Here is a 25,875-nt window from a genome sequence, read left to right as displayed (position 1 = left end):
GTGTTTCCAGCTGCTGTGTGGAACAACCAGCAGTACAAAATCCATGGAGAGAAATTTCAGAAAAATCTTTAATTTTTTTTTTTATTGGAATCAGCATGAATGTATGATTCAATAAATATATTTTATATACATTTAACAGCAGAAACTTTACATTCCATCTTCAAACTGCTGAAATAGAACTTCTGTTTTAAAATTTTTTTTTACAAGCCAGAAAAATAATTTGCCACTGTGGCTGTGTGGTCATGCAAATTGTCTAAGTTACAGGTTTATGTCTTGATGTAAAAATACTGATTTGAAGGAAGCAATTGCTTTGCACTCTGACCCATGTAGCAAAATATCCTTAAATGGAGTGTAAGGCCATACCCATTTTGTGTATGTATAGATTTATACATATGTATATATAGTAAATTCATACAGAAAATACAGGGACATCCCTTTTTAAGGGGGGTAGGGAGAGATATGTAAGTACTTAATGATTAAGCTGATTTATTCATTTTGAAAAATTTTATGTCTTACATTTTAAACACAACTGCACTTTATATTTTGTATTTCTCACCTGCCTCCTTTGTTCTTGAGAGGAGAGTAGCGTGAAAATTGAAAAGCACTGACTTTTCCATTCTTTTTTCAGCTTGTCTAAATGAACCAGTAGAGGTACTCAGAGAGCACTTGCATTGCCCACTTCTTTCTTCCTTCTTACTTTAACTCCAGGGATTCTTACTCTGAATATTTTTCTGATTATCTCCTGTGAGGTGTGGATATTTCAGCACCCACCTTGCAAAGAAAAAAGTGGAAACAGCTGCATATGTAGCTCTTTCGTTATTGTAAAGATGCTCATGTGAAGTTAAAGAGAGATGAGTTTTGTCCTGTTAAGAGCAACTGCTCCTTTTTCCTATGCTGAAAAGTTGATCAGACTGGGTCACTTTAAAGTCACTGCTTCTGAGATCTTGATGAGATTGGAGAAAGAAAACACTCTGACCTTGTTGCCATCCTTTCCTGTTGATAAACAATGTTGGGTAAACATCCTTTTTGTTTTGTTTTGGTTTTTTTTTTTTTTTAGCAAGCACATGAAACCCCACATAAATAGCTCCAATCTGGATTCAGTACTTACAAAAGAACACTGATATAGGGGCTGTGTTGGACCTGTGTGTCAAGAGGCTCTGTCCTTCAGCCAAGGTTTGGCGCTGTGTTCAGCCCCACATTCTAACCCTGAGGGAGGGTGGCTGGCATTGCCCTCCCTGGGGACACGGAGTGCTGGCAGAGGGATGGGACACCCTGGAACATCCCCACTGCTGCTGCTGAACCAGCCCAGCCTCTGTAAACAGCACCAAGGCGCTGTTGTGTTTGGGAACAAATGAGCTTTAGTGAGCCAAGTTTTGGAAACAAAGATTTTCTTCATACAAATGGCTTGCAGATGGGAGAGATACAGAAAATGGGGCAGTACAATGCCACTGCTTAATAGGCTTTTATTTTTCTGAAGTTTTTGAGAGGTGTTCTTCCTAGATACCAGATTTTGAGGGTTTGACTAGTGAAATAAATGCTGTGGGAAACTGAGATAATGTTTATCAAGGACAGAAGGAAAATGCTGTCTAGGTGCTGAACTGTTCCCTCTTCTATTTGTTTTGCATATTTTCAATTGGAAAGTATTCCTGCTGTGTGTGTTTGTATCTCCCCTCCAAAGCAAAACCAAATGTGCAATGGTTGTCCTGAAGAGAAATATCTTAATATTTTTATTTTTCTTCTAAATTCATTTACAAAACAATGTAAATGGGTGTGCGTTTATAGTTGGATGGGAGAAATTTGTGGGTCCTCCCCCCCTTTTTTTTATGTCACTTAAGTGTAAGTTTTTCATTACTCCTTAGCTGTAATTTAACAAGCATGATATGCTGTACACTGTGGTGGAAGGTGAGAGACAGCACAGTCCATAAAATGTCACTGTCCACGATGTTTAGCCTGCTCATGGCTGTGGTTTGATCTCAGGTGGGTGGTGACAAACTGGGACAGGCTTGTGCATCTTCAGGGTTCCAAGGCTGCTTCCAGAGTGGTGTCACCAGTGCTGCAGGATGGCAAACTGCGATGGAGTGCAGTGACCTTTGCGTGTCAGGCCATTTTTAGGTGAAGTCCTCTGTGTGTTGCTTTGTCTCTGCTTCTCTCAGTCTCTTAATCCACTGAAGTTTTGCTGTATCTCTCACACACACACAAGTATGAATGGCTTTTAGCACAGTTACCTCCCATTTCAGTTCTTTAGAAACAGTCAAACCTTTGCTGCAGCTCGGTAAGTCCACAAAAGAAGAGGTGAGCTCTGGCCATGATTAGAGCTGTCAGTGTGTCATGGCCAGACTTGGGAACCCCACAGACTTCTCCATTTGTGTAGGAATTCCATTTCACAGTAGGCTTGAGATGCTCCAGGCGGTGCATTTTTCAGGATCATTCATTCCACATGCATGTGGTGAGGTTAGTCCCTTGGCCTTTGTGCCTCAGGTACCTCTGGAGCTGCTGGTGTCCCCTGACCCCCTGCCCTGGTCACAGGGAGCACCAGGCTGGTTGTACAGTGACAAGGAGCTCAGAGGCAGAGTTCAAGCAAAACAGGTCACTCTTCCCATTGAGGGGAAGGTTAACTGCTTACCCGCCTCTCAAATTCTCACATTACATCACTGTTTGGATCTTAATGTTTGTTTCTCCAAAATTACAATTTGAACACTCCCAAAGCTGACAGATCCCCAGATTAACTTGCTGTTGTGACCTGATGTAAGGATTATGGATCAATTATTGTTCTGAAATGTGTATGTGGCTTTTAAGTGCCCTGTCAAGTTAAGTGGCACTGGTCAGGGCTGGAGGGCTGTGAATGGGGTGGGGTGGGACATCTGGATGTGGAGGTCCTGTTTTTACAGTTCTCCACTCTGGGCAGGTTAACTTGGGGATTTGTCAGCTTGGCCCATGCTGTTTCTGAGCTTATTTTCTCTTCTGATCTAACCCTAGAATTGGAAGAATGACAGTATTCAGGACAAAAGCATACCAGATGTGGTAAGATTGGAATGGAAAGGAAAGTACAGATTCAATGTAGGCAGAGTGTTTCAAAGCCCTGGTTCAGTTGTTTCCTTGGCCTAGATAAGCACAAGGCAAAGGAACTTCTGCTCCCTTTGCTAAGATTTTGTTGGGTCAGCCTCTAGCTGAGCATCTCTTGTACAGCTGAGCTCTACTGCTGTGACCAAGGGACTGGCCACAGCCACTCAAAATGGTAAGGAGAGGACGTAACAATAGCCTAAGTCATTAGTGGTTTTTTTAATTATTCTAGTTTTCCTGATCACAAGTGGGATTGATGGCAAGTGGAGGCATGCATCTGTCCAAGGACTTGCCAGGATGGTCACACTCCTGCCTGTGAAGGATGTACCTGTGTCCCACACCTTGGCCTGCAGCAAGGTGTGATCCCAGCACCATTCTCAGGTAACAGGGGCTGTCCCCTCTCCACTTCCTTTCCTTGCTGGTCTCTCAAGCCCTGTTTTTAGAGGTGACACTGTCCATGCTGTCCCATGTCTCCTCCTCCATGGGACAAGTCCAGCCTCCTGAATTCTCTTTCCAGACCCTCAAGGAATGAGCAGCAGTATTTAAAGCCTTGACTCCCAGTAAGACCATATTGTTGCAGTGACTGCACTTGACTACAGCAAGGAGTGAATACTACACGTTCCTCTCCCTTACACAATCCTTAACCTGCTCTTCCTTTCTCTTTTCAGATCCCTGCCTTCACTCTACTCTTGGCTGGGGAGCTGAACTTTCAGGACTCTTCTACTTTCTAACAGTGCAGCCTCAGCAGAGCAGACCTGGCTGAGGTCACAACAGGGTTGTGGCACGTCACAAGCTCCAGAGCTGGCCCTGCTCCTCAGGAACTCCTTGGTTCTTCCCCCAAGCCCGAGTAACGTGGTGAGGACACTTCTGAGAATGTGTGAGTGCATACCCAGGGGAGGTGGCTAAAGTACCACCTGTGGCACAGTCTTCAATATTGCATAGTTTTCATTCAGGAAAGGTCAGTGTTTTGGGATTAGGTGCCAAGCAAGAAACTCTGGAGCCCAGGCCCCAGTTCTGTTCCCATTGCAGGCCCTGCCCTGCTGATGTGTGCAGGGCTCTGACAGAGCCTTGCTGCTTCAAGCAGTTACCAGGCCTCCACTGTAATTGTGACTGCAATGGTGTCATCACTGCAAAGGTGGTTCAGGCTTGAACCTGGAGCAGTAATTTAGTGCCCAAATCCTGTGGTGTGTTTAACCTAGGCCATCTGGCTCAGCTGGTTGCACCCTAAAGCCTGATTCATGTTTTTGTCAGACAGGTAACCCAGCAGTGCTGCAGTGTCATCAAATGCCTGGATAAGGCAGATGTCCTCCCACAGACCCTCTGGGGAAGGGGATTTTGGCTTGCTACAGTGCTAACAGTCCTGGGCCCACCTTCCCAAAAGCCTCAGCAGCAAAAACTACCTGTGTGCCTCAGACCTGGCAGCTCCAGGCAGCTCTACCTGCCCCTGCTTGTGCCAAACCTGACCCATGTGCCACAGCAGTGACATGATCACAGCCTGGGCACGTGGTTACTGCTGATACCTCATGCCCCAGTTTCCTGGATAGGTGAGGAGGATGTCCTTGTTTGACTTAAGCTACTTACGCAATTCAAGTGGAAAATCTGTAAATAAAAGCTAAATTCAAGCTGTGCTGATGGCTTATTTATGCTGGTATCATCCTCTGCCCAGGAAAACATGGATGATTTTGTACTGACATACTTGACCCTCGGTCTGGAGACAGGGTTTGTGTCCCCTCTCCTGGCTGGGAGCGGCTGCTCCCTCTCCCTTGTGCTTTTTGAGGCTCTGAGTGCTGCAGGGATTGTTAAACCCACACACAGCAATCCCCTGCCTTTCCCCAGAGTGGCAACATCAGCTTGTGCTGAATCTGTTCCATCTGTTCCCTCTCCCCGTGCGTGGTCTGGGTCAAACCACAGCTCACCCAGCCCCAGCACTGCTGGAACCCAGTCCTATCCCAGGATGGGCTTCAGCACTGTCTGCAACAGACCCAGGAGCAGGAATATCACAAACATAACACTCCCTTGTCATTTCTGCTCAGAAACCTGGCACAAGGACTGCAGCTTAGGTTTGCCAGACTTGATGGCCATATTTTAATGCAATCATATAATTCCTGCTGCCTTGCACCATCCTTGTTGGCCCTGTTGGCCTTGGATGGCAGGAGTGATGTGGCATGCAAACTAAACCTCTCCTAGTGCTTTTCCTTCCTCTTCCTGTTCTCTGCCACTCTTTGCCAGGATCCTCATTTGACAATTTAACCAGTAATTTCCTCTGCTGGGGGCTGAAATCATCCCTCTTGTTTCCTGCCCTGTGGTTTGGGTCCTTTCCAATGTTCCAGCAGCCAGAATGACAGCCAGAGACCGAATTCCCTCTCACTGACCCTGCTTTCTTTCACAGAAAGCTCTCTGGCCACCTTGGCATTCCCCAGGAGTCCTGTCCATGCCTGGCTGGCCATGAGAGCACTTCCCTGGGACCTGTCCCTGTGCCTGCCCTGGGGAATGGTTTTAGTGCCATGTTTTGCCAAGACACTGATCCCAGGCCCTTCAAAGCTTGCAGTGCTGAGGAACTGAGCCCCACAGGAATGGAAAAAGGGGAGATGAACACAGAGAAGTGCATTAGACTTGAATGAAGTGAGAGACTTTTACAGGTTCATTTGAGCAAGAGATGTGCAACTGCCCTTAAGAAATAATTGTTAAGGAGGAAGAAAGAAGGGAATGGGAAGACTTAAAGAACCTGAAGTAATTTAAGATACTAAAGTTAATGACTATGAACTTCTGCTTTGGTGCTCATCCTAGCACCCTGAAGAACAATCAAGTATCTCAATTTTCTACTTAACCAGTGCACTCTCTCCATGCACATAATGAAAAACCATTGATGCAGGAGCAGCACAAGATACCCCTTCCATCCACCTCCTTTGGAGAAGAAGACAGGAATGTGTGGGTGCCTCCAAGCTGGGAATGGACCAAATAATTCCTTTGCTGAGCTGGAGTCTGTGGGATGCTGCAGCAGGATTGGGGTTTCAGGTACTGGGGTCCACATTGTGCTGTCCACTGCTACCAGTATCAAGGTTTTGGAGTAAGGAATAGGATATTGAAAGAGATGTCTGTCTTTGGCACATGGATAAGAACTATGTTTTATTAAGTAATGGTAGTACAGTACAAAAATATGATTGTATGCAACCTTTGAAAAATATGGCACCGCTGAAAGCAGCCTTTTCTCCTTTCATATGCTCCTTTCTTTTCATAAATATACATTGTAAATGCTTCTAACCGTTTTTCTACCAGCATTGGGAAATGAAGTCTTTAAATCACAGTCAAGATAAAGGGCAGCCAACAGTGTAATTTGAATAATCTTTGCTTTGCAAAATGAAAGATCTTCAGAAGAATAAGAAAAAGCTTCCAGAAAAGTCTGAGGAAAACAAAGCCAAAAAGAAGTTCCTGTTTGGAGGATATGAGATTATTCAGCATTTGAAATTGTTTGATAGTTTTAGAAGCAAAGTCCCCCAGGCCTGACAAGCAAAGTCTTCTAGGACAGGAGAATTAGGGCACCACCAGAGCCATGGAGGGAATGACCTGAGTGTTCCCAGGCAGCTGGTGCTTGGCCAAGGCCAAGGCTGAGCTCTGCAGATTGCAGCAGCCCATGTGCTCACTGCTCTGTCCTGGACCCTCTTCAGCACCTCTCTGGCTTCCATGGCACTGGGATCCCAGACGGATCAAGTATTAAGCTGGGAAGAACTCTGCTACCTGATCAAAATATAGTAAGCTGGTGGTTTTTTACTCTGGACAATTATTTATGTGTAAGGAAAAAGAATTCCTGCTCACAAAGCATTACATCTCCAGCAACATCTGGAAATAATATTTGGGATAAAGTTCTCTTTTTCCAAAGAAGCCAAGTGAATTAGGACCCAATTTTCTCTCTTTACTGCCAGAAAACTGCTGTTTTATTCAGAGGTTTTGCTGCTGAGCCTCATTCTTAAGGAAAGATAACAATTATGGAGTTAAATTCCATCAATATGCTGGGAAGTTACCCTGCAATATCAAACCCTGTGCATTCTTACTAATGAGCATAATTGCTGGCACCATTAAAGCAGCCTACTTTAAAGATGAGATAAGTTATCAAAATGAGTTCTTTTGCAATACAGAGAGTAAACAACCTGGCACAGATGGAGGAAAATCTTTGATTTTGAAAACCACCCAGACCTGCCAGGGGGTCATGGGACAGTCTAAAGTCTTGTCTAGGTGGTGAAACTCTCTGGCAGGACATCCCTGGGACAGTTATCTCAGCACTGTCACACCTTCACCAGGATTCCCGTGTGTATCCTGGTGGGGTGTGACCTGCTCACTGTCACCTGATGGCCCAAATGGAAACTGGCAGCTTGAGGAGAACAACACTGCTTATGGTGAGCATCAGATGTGCCCAGAGCTTGGCAAAGCTGAACTGGAAGCCAAGGCAGGCTGGTAAGGGTGTGATTCTTATTTCAGTCCCTAAACTTCCCTGGGCTCCACTGGCAGCTGAAGTACTGGCAAGAAAGAGCATCTCTCTGATGGTTTTCAGTCCCTACATGCCTTATTCTGTGCCAGGAAGTGGCACTGGAGCTCCAGTGAAGCAGCAGCTGTGACATAACTGCATCTGCACCCAGGAGGTCCAGGATGAACTTGGGATTCTCCCATGTACAGCTGGAGCAGAGTGAAGTGGGGTGGAAATGTTCTCCTCCTCCTTGCTCTGCTCCTGCCCTCTGTGTTTGGGTTTGATGTAGGACCAAAGCTCAGCTAGGTGGGAAGATGGGGCACGGGATTTGTTCACCTACAGGCAGATCCTTTAGGAAGGAGCCCTGCAGCCCTGGAGAGCCAGCCCAGGTACCCTGTGGGGACAGAAGGTGTGTGAGCCAGGCCAGGTTGCCCCACTCCAAAGTGCAAGGTCCAGGCAGTAAGGAACCAGGACATTTTTACCCAAATGACAGCAATTTGAGGTCATTCACCTGCATGAGGAAGGAGCTGTGGTATGTGGGCTGCCAAGCCTCTGCTGTGCTGCCGGGCAGGAAGGAAATTCCCTGGGTTTGCCTTTCATCTCAGACAAGGACACGGCGGCGTTTGAAGCAATCACAAACCGCAGCTGGCACAGCCGGCCCTGCGCACGCGGGGAGAGTTCAATAATTCAGCACAAACCCAGAGCCAGCAGCAGACTTGGGCTCCAGCCAAGGCTCGGGACGCTGCCCCAGCATCAAACAACGCCTCTGCCTGAGATCTCCCTGCCTGGGAAAGCACCGCCTGCCAGGGGAAGGAGGAATCCTCAGCCCACAGAATTTCTGTGCTCCAGTGCAGGGAAAGGGCTGATGTGCTGGCTCGTGCTCCCACTGTGTGACCTGGTGACCTGTCCCTGTCTCAGCAGTACAAAGGGACTCAGAAAACTGGGTGGCCTTTGCCAAAACATTGGCCCTAGTCCACACAGTGACTGCTGTGGTTTTTATCTTTTTTTTTTTTTTCTCCTTTTTTCCTCTTTCTATTTTTGTCCTTTCCTCTTTCTTTCTTTCCTTTTTTTTTTTTTTTAATTTTTTCCTCTTAAACTAAAGTGATTTTAGTGCTGGTGAAAGGTGCTGAATGGCAGCCTTGGAGATGGATGTCCCTCTACTCAGCCCCAGCAAGCCCTGCTGTTCTCTCTGGTGTTTCTCCTCCTGGCATCATCCCTGTGCAGGACAGATCCCAGGTTCCCTTCTTCTCTCACCTGCTTCTTTCTGGGCTGGTTGGGACACCCATGGCTAAGCATGACTTCAACTCTCATCCCAGGCTTGGGTGCTGCTGACTGGGCCAGGCTGGACCTGGCAGTGCCCCAGGGCACTTTGCTGTGAGCTATTCCAGCCTGTGCAGGAGGGAGCTGTGTGCTCCCACAGCAGATCCCCAGCCCAGCTCAGCCCTGCTCCCATCCTGAGCAAGAGAGGGAGGACAGTGGATGCACCCCATGGGTGCCACTTTTCTCTCTGCCTTCTTTTGGTGCCTAACCCAGAGCTGACCCCAAGTGCTTCAGTGCAGACTGATTGTCTCTTCCTTGGTGCTCTCTTTCACCTCTCTCCCTAAAGTGCAAACGAACACAACGGAGTCACCCTGGGTGCTGCAGCCAGCTCACACCCAGGGGCCCAGAGGGACAAGTGGGACATCAAGCCCTTGGCTTGCCCACAGGCCCCAAGCCAGGCTTTCAAGTAACACCCTAGAGGTGCTTGGCACATTTCTCCCCACCCCAAACACCGATGCCAACCTGTGCTACCTCTTGGGCAAAGAGAAACCCCTTTGCTCACCCCTTCCCACCTCCCTCCCCCCTGTCCCCATCCCCACCAAGCTGTGCCAGCCTCCCCCCTCTCTCTGCCAGGCAGCAGAGAGGGGCAAAGCAGCCTGCTCCATCTTCCCATCCGTGTTCAAGGTAAAATGCAGCACCAAAATTGATACAAAAATAGAATTATGGGTCCGTTGGCCCAGCTTCGCTATTAATATAACTGCTATGAAATGTCAGAAAATAAAAGCTGCTCTCTCTATACACACCTGCCCCCCACCCCCCTCACTGACAGTATTGCCACACGCCCGGTCCTGTCAAAACAAGGCATCAAGATGCCTGTTTTCTCTACATTTTAAATACAATTGCTTCCATCCCCCCATTGTAAACAAACATGGCAGAAAGGGGTTTGGAAAAACAAAACAGAACAAACAAACAAAGCTTTTTAAAAAATCCTTCATCGTTTCTAGTGCTCTGAATAATATTTCTGCCTCCTGGGACTTGAATCCTGCCACGCTGTTTAAAAGGACAGAAGGTACCTGTGATTTCTGATGAAGGCCCTGATGTCCTTCTCGGGTTTCCTTTGGATGCTCTCTGGTGGGGATGAGAGAGATAATGTATTTGCTTTCCTCTATGCAAAAGTCACAAAGTGTTTGATCGGCAAACCCGTGACTAAAAAAAGTAAATATATAAAATAAACAGCAATCCACAGCCTCTTTCTTAAGTTTCCCCATCTATCCAGTTTTCAAAGTGCAAAACCTAGAGAAGCACAGAATTATTTTCTTGAGGTGTTTTTCCCCCCGCGTGCTTGACTGGAATGGCCTTTCTATAGCAAAAGTCAGATAAAGCGTAATTGCAGTAGTTTCTGCACATGGAATCATGAATCATTCCAGTGACTTGAGAATCTAAGCTGTTAATAGGCTAAAAAAAGGATTTGTGTTTGTTGGTCTTTTTTTTTTGTTTTGTTTTCTTTTTGCATTATAATTAAGCATGAATATATATTACTATATTACACTGCTTGGATTGCTGGAGCAATCCACATCTTTCTATGCTGTAAAACTAACTCCCACCCTGCGCTCCCCAGATCAAGAGCTTCTTTTCTCCTCCCTGTGCCAGACGCCCTCAGTTCACATGATTAAAACTCCCTCCCAGCCCCCCTCCCCTTTTTTTTTTTTTTTTTTTTTTTAAAGTAGATATTGCCGCATTCTTAAATTCATGCATTGCTGCATTGCTATTGCACATATATAAAGGATTGCTCGCTCCCTCCCGGCTGCTCCCCTCCCCTCACTGGTTGTGCACGTCCTCTCTGCGGACTATCTTGTAGATGATCCAGTAGAAGATGTTGAAGATGAGGAAGGCCATGGGGAAGCCGATGCGGGAGATCTTGTCGATTTTCTTGGCTCTCTGGATGAAGAGCTTCCTCATCTCCTCGGGCGAGCGCGACGGCGGCGGCACCGGGTTGGCCGTGTTGTTGTTGTTGGCTCCCTTGACAGAGATGCCGTCCTTGGCTTGCAGGCAAGCCGGCCCCATCCCGTAGGCGGTGAAGTTGAACCTGCCTTCACTAGCTTCGTCCTCCTGGAACAGATTGAGCATGGGACTCTACTTAAAATGAGATATAGACAGTGCACCCTCGCTATAAGGCTCTCCGCTGACAGCGTCCTGCTCTGCTGAAAGATGTTCCAACCGAGCCCCGGCACCCTTGGGCAAACCCCTGCTCTTGGGAGATCAGCCTTATAGAGGGGTGCCAGCTGTGTGATGCACAGATGCAAATCAGGGGATCCAGGCACCCCGTGGAGAACAACGCTGACTTCCACCCCGTGGAAGTCTTTGACCTATTGGATGGTTTGTGGCACTGCTTTCATTTTTCCAATTGCATCCCCTGTTTTGCTTCTGCCTCTCCCTACCCCCTCCCACCTCCTATCAGCACCTTCTTTGCTTGGCCTGTGCAGTTTCAGCTTGCCCAGAAGGAGTGGGCTCCATGTAACTCACGTAGCCAAAGCTGCAGCTGCTTCCTACAGAGTTACATGGATGTGCAGGAGCCAGGAGCTGTCCAGGAAAGAGCTCTGCAGGCAGCGTGCAACCAGCCCTCACTCGCCTGCCCACGGCACCCCACAGCCATGCCCAGGAGCCAAATTTCAGGTGAGGAACTGAAGTGCCCTTCTGTGGGTCAATGGGAAGACATGGCTGCTTGTGGTAATGCCAATTATTGACAAAAAATATAATTTGTGTTCTAATAAAGGCAAACGGTGTTGCTGTTTGGATTTTTTTTTGGTGAAAGCTTTGCTGGAATCCCAGAATGATTTAGCCCTATTTTATTGAGCACAGGGATGTAATGACAGGGAAAACTAAGTTTGGTCCAAGTAATTCAATCAGTGATTTGCAGAGGCAGAGTTAGAATCTCAAGTCTCTTGACTTCAGGTCACCGAGGCTAATTGTACAGCAACGGCCCTAATTAATCATTAACAGAGGCTGATCCATGCTGTGTCCCCCAACACTGACCTAGCAGCCCCCTCCCTTGTAGCTGCCTGCCCACTGTGCCCTGCTGCCCCTTGCCCTGTCCTTTGAAGAGTCTTTTCTGGATGGCCCCTGCATCCCGTGGGCAGCTGCATGGGATGAGGAGCAGGACACAGAGGATACTGCCATATCTGAGCAAAGCAAAGTTACCCAAATAAAATCAATATTTGGTTTTCTGTGATACTCAGAGCTTATGGACCTTCCCATCATGTCTGTAATGCAGGGTAAAACTGCCTCTGCTCTTTTCACATTGCACAAATAAACACTCACCCATGTCTGGCTTAACCTAAACCTCTTGATCCTTAATTTACTGAATTTTTAAATATTTTCATTGCTGAGGGCCCACTGGTTGTGACTTTGTTTTGGCCACCATGGCTTTGTTTTGGTGAGTGGCATACCAGGGTTAGAGAAGACAATAGTGCCTTTTCCAAGGTGCCATGTCAAAGGATAAAGGCAAAGATCACCAGCCATGCTGGGAAATGTTTCCAAATGCACTCCATGTGGGTCTGATGATGGTGTCATGTTAACCAGACTGGCCCATACCACTGCAACATCTCACTGCGTTTTTGCCTGGTGTGTCATGCCTAAACCAGTCAGAGCTACCCAGAACAAGTCAGGACATCAGGACAGAGCAATTAGTGCCTTTGGCAGCTGCATTAGCCCATTTACATATTAGCAGTCAGCTTAGTTTTCTGATGAGCCTGCAAACCTTGTTCATTTAGCTTTTGCAAGTGTTTTTGTTGATGCTTTGCTCCAATTAAATAGCTGTGAGATTGAGCAGGGACTGTGCTAACAGCCTTGTGTTGAATGGAACAGCTCTCCAAATATCTCATAAACGAGTCTCTGTATTAGTGGCTTTATTTTCTTTCTTACTGTTTTATCAACAGACTGATCTGCATACAACAGCACAGATCCAGAGACAGGATGCCTGAATCTAGATGAAGAGATAAATGCACTATGGAGACACCCATGTGGGTGGCTTTAGCTCTGCCTCTGTTCAGCTGGATCTTCTGAACCAAAGCTTTGTTGATTTTGGGATGGCAGAGCCCTGTTCTGGTTAAACACAATCAGTGGGTGCTGAGGGTCTCATCTGTTATTTCTTTTCCTTTGCATTTGTCCAACACTTTTCATCCCTGGTCCTGACTGGGTTGAGCACAAATGAACAATGATCTCCTGTTTTGCAGATAGGATGACTGAAGCAGAGAGAGACAAATCTAGAAAAATACAGGGATTCCTGCTCCTCAAACCCCACTTTCTCCTGGAATGGTAGCAGTTCTGCAAGCGTACACTGTGAACTGCTGCAGGACAGGTTGGACCCTGGGAAAGAATTTTCATGGCTGGGACAGTGAAACAATGGAATGGGAGAAGGTTTCTGGGTGGGACAGATCCGGGAAAGTAGACAAATACCTATGAGGAATATTTAAGGCAGATCTTGGTGGTCACCTACGGGCTTGCTTGAGATTTGCATCAGCAAAATTGTCTTTGTTTTTCTCTCCTAGAAAATGTACTGGATTCTAATGCTCTCCTGAGGGCAGCCTCTCAGGCCTGGTGCTGAAATTTTGCTAACCCCTTTCCTGGTTCTACCAGTTTTATAGGGACAATTCTCAAGTGCCTTTGGCCTTGTGATCACAGCCACCTTTATGTTCCTTTCTAATGTGAGGTGAAGTGTTTGCTGTTGGAGCCCAGGCTGGGGAGCTGTGGGAGCTGCGTGCATGCTCAGATTGGGGTTGGGATCAGCCACGGCAGGTAAGCATGGAGCAGGCTAAGGCTCAGAATAAAGCTCTTTCCTTCCAGGAGGAATTTGCAGTCAGTCTGAGAAGCAGATGCTTTTGAACACGGAGATGGCAGAGACAAAAGAGGTGTCACTTACCTCTGGGCTGCTGCAGGCTGTTGTGTTGGGGGTGCTGCTCTCTGACAGACAGACAGACACCCCTCACACCGCCCTGCCCGCCTCCCCCAGCCCTGGCTGCAGCTGCTGGGCAGGAGAACTCACCCCAGAACATTGCTGTGTGACACTTGTCCTGTTGAGAACACCCCTTTTGGCTAGCAAAACCCAGCTTGCTGGACTCCAGGGCTCAGCAGGCTGTTAGAAGAGGCACAATCCATTGAGGCAGCTCTGCTTTGTGGTGTGTGAGCCTCCTTAACATCTGACCAGACACTGGGGACCTCCCTGGGGGCTAGAGGCTTGGTTCAGTTGACCATGGTGTTCTGCTGGGACAGATTTCACTGTGTCCTCCATGCTTTATGTATTACCTTATGATGCCTCCTCTTCCTCCTGAACCTGAGCAGCTCTTTGTGCTGCCGGGACACGAAGTTGACAGCGGCGTATTCCAGAAGGGCAGAGAACACAAACAGCAAGCACACAGCCATCCAGATGTCTATGGCCTTCACATAGGACACCTGTGAGTCAGAAAAAGAGATGGAAATGGGGTGGCTTCCTTACCCAAGTGCATTTTTACTTGGTGTTTTACATGGCTGACATCTGTTCTTGGATACCAGAATCACACTCATTTAATGTCAATGTGTTATCAGGTCACTGAAACCCCTCACGGGCTCTTAAGTAGCAACAATTCCGCAGCTTTTAATTTGTTCAGGCCTTGATTGTGATTGTTTATATGCAATGAAAACAGTAATCCACCATACCAGAAACCCTTCATAAAGGTAAAATCAGTACTGGTATAAAAGTAGGATGGTCAAGTGACTAAAAAGTTAAAATGTAGAGTGCACATCCATGTGTGGTTGTTGCAGGGGTTTGTAAGGTACAGAGCTCCTGGTTACTGGGAGTTGTGGTGAGTGCTGAATCTTAGGGGAAGTTTTGCTGCAAGCCATTGAGAATTTAAATTTTTTTCATGATGTGACTGGAATTTGCTGTTTGTCCTTACACAGGAATTGTGCAAAGGCAGCAGGAGGATCTGTGTAGGGATTTCCTTAGGTGCTGTCCCCAGAAGGGGCACGATTTCCCTGGTGTCCCAAGGGGCGCCCTACCTTGGGCAGGGATGCTCGGGAGCCAGAGCTCTGCGTGGTCATGGTGAGCACGGTGGTGATCCCCAGCCCCACACGAGCAGGAGCAGCATCCATGTTGATCCAGAAGGAGATCCAGGACAGAATGACAATGAGAAGGCTGGGGATGTACATCTGGATCAGGTAATAGCCCATCTGCCTCTCCAGGTGGAAACGAGCTTCTATACAGGTGAACTTGCCTGAGGAGGATGGGAGATACAGGGGGGGAGGTTATTGGGAAGGCACAGTGAGCCTCCTGTTCTCAGCCAGTGTCTGGGGATTTTCCTTTCCCTTGTGTTGCCTAAACCAGGGTCTTGTTAGGGGAGGAAATGAACAGCTGGGGATTGGCTTCAAACTGAAAGAGAGAAGGTTTAGATTAGATATTAGGAAGAAATTCTTCCCTGTGAGGGTGAGAAAGCCCTGGCACAGGTTGCTCAGAGAAGTTGTCACTGCCCATTCCCTGGAAGTGTTCAAGGCCACGTTGGACAGGGCTTGGAGCAACCTGGGATAGTGAAAAGTGTCCCTACCCATGGCAGGGTGTTGGAGCAATATGGTCTTTAAGGTCCCTTCCAAGCCAAACCATTCTAGGATTCTATGAACATTAACATAGCAAAGGAAGCCCTTTTGTGGTATGTCCTATGTCACTTAAATGTCAAAGACTAAAGAAGGATTTAGGAGAGAAGATCCAAACCAAACACCCTTGAATTGATGCAGTTGTTACCAGTGACAAGAGGATTTTGCACATTTATGTCCATTAGCCTTTCATTTGCTGCATGTGTTTCCACATGTCTCTTATCTCTGTAAGTGTAGGGCAAGGCCAGAGTGCCATCAGACAGAGCAAGAGACTGGTAAATGCATAATCCTGAACTCCTCTCCACTGAGCCCCTCAGTTAAGGGTTAACAGCACTGACCTGTGTTGTAGTGCTTCGTGCAGTATCTCAAGTCCTTTTCTTCTTTGAGGATAAACTGAGGCAGTGTCAGCCCATCAGCAACTTGCACTGCTCCTTTTTCTTGCCACTCAAATATGAGATCATTCATTGTGTAGCCAACTGTTGAGAGGAAGGGACAAATGTCACATGAATCACATTAAATACTGATCTGGAAAGGGGCAGTGTTGCAGAAGAGAGCTTGGAGGCAGGGGGCATCCTGGCCTTCCCTGACAGTGCTGTCATGAATGGGGTTTGGGTTGAGGCAAAACTGCTTGTTCATGTGGGAAGAGCCAGGGCAGCCACCTCCACTGGAGCTGCAATGGATTTTCTGCAATAAATAACATTTTTTTCTTCAATTTGGCTTGCTGAACTGTTTTCTACTGTTTCCAACTCGACTGCTTTCTCTGGAAGGAGCTCATCATCTTTCCCTCCTCTGGGATAAGCAACATGTACAAGTGGCAGATGTTCATCCAGAGAGAAAAAATCCCACTTGCAGCTGAAAGCACTTTCACCTCTCCTGCAGAGTGAAAGGCCAATGTAAACATGAGCAAGCCAGGGCTCCTCACATGGGATCTTGTGAGGTTTGGCTTCTCTAGCAAACATCACATGGGCTGAATGAATGGAAAACCCCAAGCAGGAGGTTGTCCAGCGAGGCTCCAGTGAAGGCTGGGCTGGGAAAGGAGAGGGCAGGGAGAGCAGCAGGGAAAAGAGGCTGTCTCCTCTCTGAAGCGTGCACAGGACTCACAGCTCTCCAGCTGCATGATGCACGTCTGGACGTCCATGGGGAAGTTCTTGAGGTCCATGGGGCAGGCCAGAGTCAGCGTGATCCTGGGGAGAGAGGAGAGCACAGGGCATGGCAAATGGTGGCACTGCTGGGGGCTCTTGGAAGGTTGCAGTTTATTGCAGCCCTGAGACAGGTAAAAAATCTCTGTTTCAAAGAATGAGTCGGAGTTCTTAATTTCTCGGTCTCAGAGTTGTTTATTGTATCTTATCTATAAAAATTTTTCTCCTGCCCTGCCGAGGTCCATCCAGCAGGACAATTCCAGGCACTCTGCCTGCCCCTGGGGTGGTGTTATGTCTCTATACTAAAAACTATGTGTATAATATTTACAGTTACTTTCCAGTAACTATCACCTATGTCAGACAGTGATCTTCTACTCTAAACCAATCCAAAAGTGCCACCATCACAGCAGAAGATGGAGGTAGAGAAGAAGAAGAAGAAAGGCTGGACACACCCAAGTCCCTCCATCTTGTCCCCAAAACCCTGATTCTAAAAACCCCAAAATCTACTTTTTCACCTAGTGATAATTTTATTATTACACTACTTAAACTTCTGTGGCTTTCAGGTCCTCATACAAAGCAGGTAATTTGCTCCATGGGTCACAATCAAACCCACAGGTGTTCTGGGCTGTGTGCCAGGGTCTCTGAGCCCCCTGGTAGGGTCCCAGCAACTCTGGACATCCAGAGGGATGCACTGAGTTCTGACAGGGGGCTGAGCTGGGGGAATGACAGATCATCCATCTCTTCCTGCCTGTGCTCTCACTCTGGTGCTGGACAGCATTAGAAATGCTGAACATTTGGATCTGTGACCCCATTCCCATTCTCGTTTCATTGCAGAGCTCCCTCACAAACTGCTCTGCTGCTTTTCCTGTTCTGCCTCAGGTTCACAACAGGCTGGGTGAGCAGAAAGCCCAAGCCCACTCTCTGGAACCCCCAGAGGCATTTCTAGAGATAGGCACTGTTTGTAAATCTCTGAACAGAACATTTGTGTGTGATAAAAAAAACACCAAAAAGAAGTTTGATCAAGATCATATGTTTGTGTGTGTTGGGAAAGAAATACTTCAGTGGGATTTTCTGCAGGGAAAATGCCTTGTGCTAAGCCAATATGAACTCCTGCACCTTCCTGAATTCCTGCAGAGCCCTTGAGACCTCTATTTCTGTCTCCATTTTCCACTAGGTGCAGGCTGCATTTTCTGTGTTATATTGCTGTGCTGCTCTGTACCATGATCTGTGCTTAAAATGTTTGGTTGGTTCAACAAGCTGATACTAAATGATTTGCTCCAGATAGTTAGACTTGAGTTATTTGGTTTGATAATGTTGAAAATGCTGTTCCCTGAAGTGTTTAGGGCTTTCAGCTTTTTGCCTTGATGTAGAAATATCAGAGTTACCCAGGGGACAGAAATTGAATTTTTCTATCATCAGACCTACAAGAAACGTATCAGGATGGAAAGATACTTTAATTTAAAATCTTATGTTGTCAGAAATTCTCAGCTTGAGTTTGGAGACATGTTGGGACAGAAGATGTGACAAAGTCTGCCTTGTAAATGCCTTGCCTGGAGTTTGATTATTGCTAGTAGTAGCAAAGAACCTGCTAGAAAATGGCACAAGAAAGACTATTTCTCCTTCTGGAAACTCTTTGAGCACTCAGTGTGCTCTTTAATTTTAATTTACAGTTTCTTTTTAATTTTCACAGGAAAATGTGCTTATAAAGAAACCTATATTTTCATTCAGAGATGAGTGAGATAGGAAAGTTGTTCTTTTAAACAAGAACTGAAATATTTTCAGGTTTTTGCCTTGAAAATGGTGGTTTTTCCATGCTGAGCCATTGCTCTGTTGGCAGAGCAGCCCCAGGGCTGGGGCACCCTGTGCCCCTCTGTGCCCCTGCAGGAACAGGACTCTGTGTCCTGCTCACTGCTAAGCTGCTGCTGTTGGTTTTGCTCCCTGCCTGGTTTTTAACACGAAGAACTGTGAGATTTCCTCATTCAGCCAACACACACTGCAATTCTCTTGTTGTTTTGGCCATCAGGGATTGGGTCTTTGGGCTGGAACCACCTTGGTGTTTGATGGAGGCCATCTACTTTGCAGCATTAAGCTGCTTATTTCCCATTTTACAGCTCCACACTGCTTTACCTTCCCATTGCTGCCACTGGGAGCTGCAGTGTGAGATGGGGTGTGTGTCCCATGGGCAAATTTACATTATACATGAGGTGGAAAAGTCTTCAATACAGAGTTAAACTTTCCCAGTCTAAGCCCATGAAGTTTGATCTTAATTTCATTGATTTAAAATAAAGTTCGAATGAATGGATTTGGAAGTGAAGGTGGGGGCTAAGGTTGATTTCCTGTGGGAAATTCAGTGCAATTAGTTCAATTTTCTGATGGATTCTTGGATCTAGCAATAAATGGATAACTGGGAACAACCAGGCTGAGACAAAGCCATGGGGCTGTACTTAACATTTTCCATGATTTTCACTTTTTTTTTGGTCAGGAAATGCTGCAGCTTTGAAAACAGAGTGTTCATGAGCTTCTACTGGTTTTCACACAGCACAGCTGGTTTTAGGCTTGCACTAACAGAAGATATCTGAAGTAATTTTACATTAGGGATGTTAAGGAATCTACTCCAAGCAGAAGTCCTTGAACTGAATGAGGTAAAGATGAATTCCATCCCAGACCAATCCTGTGTCTCAATATGCTTTAGCAGAGGTCCCTTTTAACCACATTGCTTCATCACTGCTAATTGAATGATCTCTCACCTTAAAATCCCCTAAATTTCCCTTTTCCACCAGCATGCCCAAAGGCTTGGGTGACCTTGGTGGAGTCGGCTCACCTGATGCTGTAGAGGACGTTGCCGTTCCGGGAGATCCTCAGCAGCTTGTTGTCCGTGGTGATCTCATGGAAATGGGCCCCTTTCTCGTTGGCAAAGAACAGGTCAGGCTTCCAGATGGAGTCCAGCATGGAGGGGTCCAGGTCCAGGGAGTCGTCGGGGTACTCGTTGTAGGCCAGCCGGGGGTCGTTCCACTGCTGCCGCAGGAAGATGTTCACCCTGTAATCCTGCACACAGACACACAGCAGGGCTCAGGGCAGCCTCAGGGTGCTGGCAGATGGGGAGCACACACTAAAACCATCCTAAAATGAGCCAGACCACGTCCAGGCCTATGGCTCCCAAGCTATGCCAAGTGGTTTTGGTATTATTCCTCAAGCAACTGTTATTAATTTTTAGCTTCGTAGCTTGGCATAGCATGAGCAGCTGCCTGTCCCTGCATCCCTCTGCTACAGCAATTGTCAGCTGTGTGGGAAGGGCCAGGACCTCTCTGTCTGGACCCTGGGGCTGCAGAGAACAGGAGCAGTTGCAGAGAGCAGAATGGCCACTGTCAGCAGGAGGATGTTCCAGGGGAGTAAGTGGGGAAAGAAACTGAGACCAGCTTCCTTTCAGTGCTGAACTGTCCCGTATCGTGACTATCTGTAGTTCACCCAGCACTGGGAAAGCAGAAGGCACAATGAGAGATATTGTCCATGAAAGAAAAATTCCCTGTGTGTCTGCTAATGCAAGGATAACTCAGATGAGCTGATGGGAGCAGCTGCCCCTGGTTAGAGTTTATGAGCAGGAGAGGGATTTGCATGAAGTCTGCTCTCCTAATCCTGAGTGTTCTGGGTTTCCCCCCTCTAATGTCAAAATGCCATAAAGGCAACAGATTTTATAGGGTGACCATCTTCCTTAATTGAAGGTAGTCCCTCAGCACTATGCAAAATTATACTTGCTCCATAACCACAAGTCTGACAGCTCCCCTAAGTTCCCAGGTCAAGGTTAGCTGCAGAGGCTGAGTTCAGACACTACTGGAAAATTAGGGGCAGTTTCTCTTCTCCCTGTCTGACCAACAGCTTCCCATGCTCCTTTTCTTCTGACTTTCACATAAGAAAGTGAGCCAACACATTGAAATGGGTAGAGGATGTGCCAGCTATCAGGAGAGGGGCGAAAGCTCCACAACCATAAATTAATTGACATTTTCTAAGTATAGAGGCAGACTGCGTCTGACGAGCAGCATATAATAAACCAATCCCACTGCCCAGGCCCAAATGAATAGTCCTTCTCATGATTAAGGGTTTATTTGCTGCCTTTCTAATATAAATGTACTTTGAAGACTTTTATTAGGACACAGTTAATGGAGGGTGTCTGATGTGCTGGCTGGTGTCTGATACCTGCTGCAGGCACCCGGTGAGAGGCTCCCCTCCCTCTGCCACCAGCTCTGTTCTTTCCAGCTGGAGAACACAGAGCTCTGCAGCTGAAGGGTGCCTGTATAGGAGAGTTGCCTGCATAGCAGAGATTTTCTCATGCTGCTGCCTCAAGAGCTCACTTGACCGTGAACCTACAACCTCTTGTCCACAAGGACACAACTCTTGTGGTGTCCAGGGCACTGGAGGGTTGGGAGAGGATGTTGCAGCAAGGTAGAAAAATCATCAAGAAAGGTTTCATAAAATCAAGCCTGCTCTCCTGGAATCAGTGGCTGGCCTTGTCAAAACCAGCACTTTGCAAGTTCTCATGTGAAAGCAATCCTGGTGGGAGCAGTTTGTCAACATAATCTATTCCTGGGTAAAAACAACCTGTATAAACTGTTTGTACACCTTTAGATAGAAAAATGAAGTCTATCTCTTATGAACAACTTTCCCTGCATGTACACACTGAGTTTGAGTGACCAATCAATACAGGATAACAACTTGTTACTAACCAATAAAAGTAATTGGCAAGAAAGCTCCTGGCCAATTGGAGTTCCACACTGTCTGCAAAACTGTACAAAAAGGAGTTATTCAATAAAGAATAGCCTTTTTCCACATGAAGAAAATGGAGTCCCATGTGGTTTATTCCCATAAGAGGATTGTGTGGGGTGCTCTGTGTTTTGGACAAGGCGCTTCTAGCCAAGCACATGGTCTGGAGTCTGTTTCAGACCACTTGGTGCCATCTGCACCCTCAGAGCACAGGAGCTGCTAATGACATTAATGATTGTGACAACAGCAAATGAACCAGGGACTTGACGCTAAAAGGAGCAGACCTCTGAACACAAAAAAGAGTTGCAACACTCTTCCCTTCTGCTGATATTCCAAGTGTCACCTTCACCAGTCCTAGTGCATCCCTCTGACTTAATTATTCATCTCTGTCGACCCTGGATAATGTGTCTGGAGGAAATGTGAATAGCTGGGGACAGCTGGGGACCAGGGTCTCAGCACAAGCCTGGAAAAGGAAAGGAGCCATGAATTCCCACTTTCCACAGCAGGCAGCAGCTTCCAGAGCTACCTGTATATTTTCAGTTCTCTCTTTTCTGTGCATCAAGATCTGCAGCCATTACAGTCAGGGGAAATCAATGTCACTGACCTAATAGGTAGAAAGCAAAAGGTTGTTTTGCTTATTCAGCTACAAATAAGCTGGATGCTAGCAGGTCAGCTCCAGTTTGGGACTTCTGTCATGTACAACACAAATTAAACTCATGTTTGGAAGAAACTTCAGTGGTAGCTGCCCAGAAGTGTGCTCAGCCTGATGGAGAGGTAGAAGGGGGGAGGGAATGGAGCCAAATTCCCTCCGACAGCCTGAGTTACTGCGGGTAAGCTTTGTTGATGGAGCAAATTCACTGCTTCAGCTCCAAAACTTGCTGAAAGGATAGGAAAGGGTGAGACAGAAAGTGCTGGGTGGTTTGTGCTGCCACCACAGCAACAGACCACAGGCAGAATGATATCCACAGTCTTTGTAACCATGAGGAGCCACTTTAATTAAACAGTTGTGGGCCAAATGAAAATTAACTCTCACAGTGGGTGGGTGTGAGAAGGCCCCTCCTAATTCACCTCTAGAGTGACAGTGTCCTGTCCTCAGGTCCTGCTGGGAACAGTGCAGGGGCACCTTGTGAACGTGTGGAGGGAGAAACTGCACCATGTCCACCCCAGGGATGTGCAGCCGTGTGGGGAGTAACTCTGGATTGTTTTACTTTGTGTTCCTCCTCTGGAGACAAGTGTTGGCTGTGGGTATTTTTTGTTTTGGAATACAGAAAACAAGGCATTTACGTTGTGATATAAAAAGGGCAAGGACGAAGAAACACGAAACATGCACTGAATGTAATTCTCTGGCTTTGCCATTTCAGGGCATGAATATTTTACCTGTGTGTGCATTTATGCAGATCTTCCTACTCAGGGAGTTTACTCCACAGTCCTGGGCTGCTCACTGAGAGCGTGGTTTTCTCCCAGATGTCTTTGCCCTCATGTCATTGCACTGCAGCGTTGAAGGCTCTGAGCAGCCTTTTAGGTTCCTTGTGTCGAGCCTCATTTGAACATCGCTGTAAAACCAAGCTCTGTGACTGCAAACTGGACATGGCACTGCCTGGGGAGCCCGCAGGAGGCATGGAGAGCAGTCAGGGTGTGTCTGTGCTGTGACACAGGCTAACAGAAGGGTTACAGTGCTCTGCACCGGCTGAGCATCCTCTGTCTGTCCTCAGCACTGCAGTCAGGCTGAGGGGTGATGAGCCAAGCAGCACTCATTCCTTGGCTACCTGGAGAGATGCAGCATTTCTCCTGCATGCTGTATAGGACATCTTAATTAGCATCTCTAACAAGTTCACAGTTATTCCTAAGTGATGGACAGCACTGGCCAATTTCTGATGTGAACTTTCAAGCAAAGAAAGATGTTTGACTGGGGCTGCAAACTTGGCAAAAAAAAAAAAAATAGAAGTAAAAATTTCTTTCTCCATATCCTTCTTATCCCTCACATTGCTCATTTGTGTGCCCATCACATCCAGGCATTGATTATCTTGTGCAGCCTGCTCCTCTGGCTGGCTGGGGAGAGGGGAGCAGCAGCTCTGTGCAGGGAAGGCATTCAGGAGCTTTGCAATTTGGCACAAAGGCATTTCACTCCCAAGAGGGAAATGACACAAGGCAGGAAGAGAATAACTGGAGTGATCAGAGTAGTTCAATTTGATAATGCTGGAATGAAATTCTGCTTGGTGACCTCGCAAGGAGACAAGGAAACAGAAGATCGTTTGAGACATTCCCTTGCCAGATCCCAGAGCCTTGACATCTCTGCTGAAAGCAGAGGAGGCTGCAGGCAGAGCTGGGCAGGAGGGATGGAGCCCCTCAGAACACTCCTTTGGTTTTCCCTCCTGACTCAGGGGCCCTGTCAGAGCAGCCTCCGCACTGAACAGTTCTGGGGAGAGATTCCCCCTTGGATAAATTTACATTTTGCTGGTAGAAATATCAGGGTAGAGACTGATCTTCTTCAGAAGGGGATTCTAGGACCCCACCAGAGCATGAGGGGCTTTGTTAGCGTTGAGTTAATTCTCTAGGATGGGAATGAACAAACACTTTGAGAGCAACCTGCCTTGTCAAGGAGCACTACAACAGACTGCAAGAACACCAAGAAGCAGCCCTAGGAAGGTTTAATAGCCAAGTAGCCAATTTGAAACCAGCGTGAAGCCACACCTGGGCAAGGGAGGAGGAGTCTGTACCAGGGAAGGGCAGGCACCTGGGGAGGGGTGGGAGCAGTACCCTGGTGCTCAATAAGTGTGGGCATTTTTATGCTGGAACCCACACAAGGAAGGTTTTTCTGTGTCTTCCTCCAAAAAGTGGGGATTATATCTCTCTGAGCCAGCAGAACTGCTGGGATATGAGCTCTAACCAACATCCGGGATTGCAAATGTAGGTATTTAGCACTGAAGTTTTGTTTTTCAGCTTGAGGAAGTTTTGTGTCCTTGTATTTGAATTGCACAGTCCTATTTCATGGCTTTTTGTTTTTTTTCTTTCCCCCCTCCTTTCTCTATTAGTGCACAGACAAACTCCAATCATGGACAGCTGGAACACTGCAGGTCTAAACACTGAGATGGCAGCAGACTGTGAGTAGCTGTGAAAACCTTTTCATTTTGTGTTTTGTGACTTGTTAGGTGCTTATCATCTCTGTGGGAATGATGGTTGGGTTTAAGAATGACTGACTGCAGTACGTTTTTCTCAAAACCTAACTTTTGCTATGGTCTTTGTGCATTGAAACTCATATATTTTGCTGATTTTGGAGTGAGTGGGACCAGTATTAAATGTGGGACCCAAGTTCTTCATCAGAATCTCTGCTGTACTGGGGTTTGTGAGTCTTGATTGAATTTCTTGGTCTGCTTTGCTTTGTTTTCTTGTTGGGAATCTCGTGTGCAGATGTCTCTGAGCAAGCATTTAGCATTTGGACAGTTGCAGCCTCCAGCTCCTCCTGTCCCCAGGAGATGCTGGGAGCTCAGTTGTGGCTGTGCTGCAGCTGGCTGGAAGGTCACATTTGCTTTGCTCTTTTCAGATGAGATAACTATGGCATGAAAGCAGCAAAAATGAATTTGCATATTTACACTGTGTCTGAGGGAGGCTGTGCTGGCTCTTCTGTGATTTTTTCTTTCTTTTTTGGTCTCTTTGCTATGTGTGGGTCCTTTTTAAAAGGAGAGTCTAGAAAAGCTCATCCTGAGTCCAGCTGCTAGCATTGCTAGGTGATGATATAAAAATGTATAAAAAGCCAGTGGAAGGCCACAAAACTGCAGCTTCCACTGGAAGAGTGAGCAAGGGCATCACTCAATTCCAAGTTTCCTGTTATAGCAGGGAATTTGTTAATGAAATGCTCAGATAATCCCATCAGTTGCCTCATGCCTCAAAGAAAAGCCAAAGATGGTGCAGTTTATTCACTTAAAACCCAAGACCTGTTCCCAAGGTGCTTCACTTCTGTTTATTTGGAATGAGGAATTTCTCCATTTGCTATAGGTTTCATAGTCTGGTATGGCTGGGGAGTTGTTTGTGCTTTTGAACAGCAAAAAGGGATTTAAGAGCTTGTGTCTAGGAGTTGTTTGTTGTTATATAATTATAATAATTGCAGAGAGTGGCTGCACCTTGCACTTGTCCTTGGGGATCCCTCCTGTTGGATGCACAGTTGCAGCGATGCTTTGGGACGGGAGGGTCTGGCTGTTGGGATTAGAGCTCTCCCTCCCTCTGGAGCACAGCCAGGGATGTGTTCCCAGTGTGACCCCTTCTTGTCCCCAGAGCTCCAGGTAAGTGGGGCCGGGTACCAGCTCTGAGCTGCAATCCAACACAAATGTCCCATCAATTATGTGCACCACTCTAGAGGTTTTTATGTTGGGTCTCCAGCTCTGCAGGATGCTTAAAGGAGTTACTTCACTTCCCTTGCTCTAAATCAGATGTGCCTTAGGAATGCAATTTGGTGGATGACTTTGCCTCTTAATTTTTGTTAAATTCCCCCTAACCCTGCGGCAGTTTTCAGATCTCCATTTATTGCCTTGTTTGTTTTGAGCCTTTGTGGGGCAGACAGCAGCTTTCTGCCCACTCTGGGCAGTT

The 25,875-nt window shown here is 46.8% G+C and overlaps 1 protein-coding gene across 2 annotated transcripts in view; it reads right to left on the bottom strand.

Annotated features, from left to right (window-relative positions):
- Positions 1-10,582: 10,582 nt before the first annotated feature.
- The window catches only part of GLRA1 (glycine receptor alpha 1), a 36,843-nt gene continuing 21,550 nt past the window's right edge, over positions 10,583-25,875 (bottom strand). Inside the window, exons 4-9 of one of the 2 annotated variants that reach the window (XM_058034810.1) lie at positions 19,361-19,584; positions 16,502-16,584; positions 15,739-15,876; positions 14,813-15,027; positions 14,081-14,227; positions 10,583-10,912 (exon numbers count right to left, since the gene is read on the bottom strand). In XM_058034810.1, the coding sequence (XP_057890793.1) occupies positions 10,598-10,912; positions 14,081-14,227; positions 14,813-15,027; positions 15,739-15,876; positions 16,502-16,584; positions 19,361-19,584 (1,122 nt within the window). In that variant the 3' untranslated portion in view covers positions 10,583-10,597. The remainder of the gene's footprint in view (positions 10,913-14,080; positions 14,228-14,812; positions 15,028-15,738; positions 15,877-16,501; positions 16,585-19,360; positions 19,585-25,875) is intronic. The other variant, XM_058034811.1, reaches the window with a different exon arrangement.

This window comes from Melospiza georgiana, chromosome 15 (genome assembly GCF_028018845.1).
Source record: "Melospiza georgiana isolate bMelGeo1 chromosome 15, bMelGeo1.pri, whole genome shotgun sequence".
Taxonomy (NCBI): Eukaryota; Metazoa; Chordata; class Aves; order Passeriformes; family Passerellidae; genus Melospiza; species Melospiza georgiana.
This window is presented reverse-complemented; position numbering and strand designations above follow the sequence as displayed.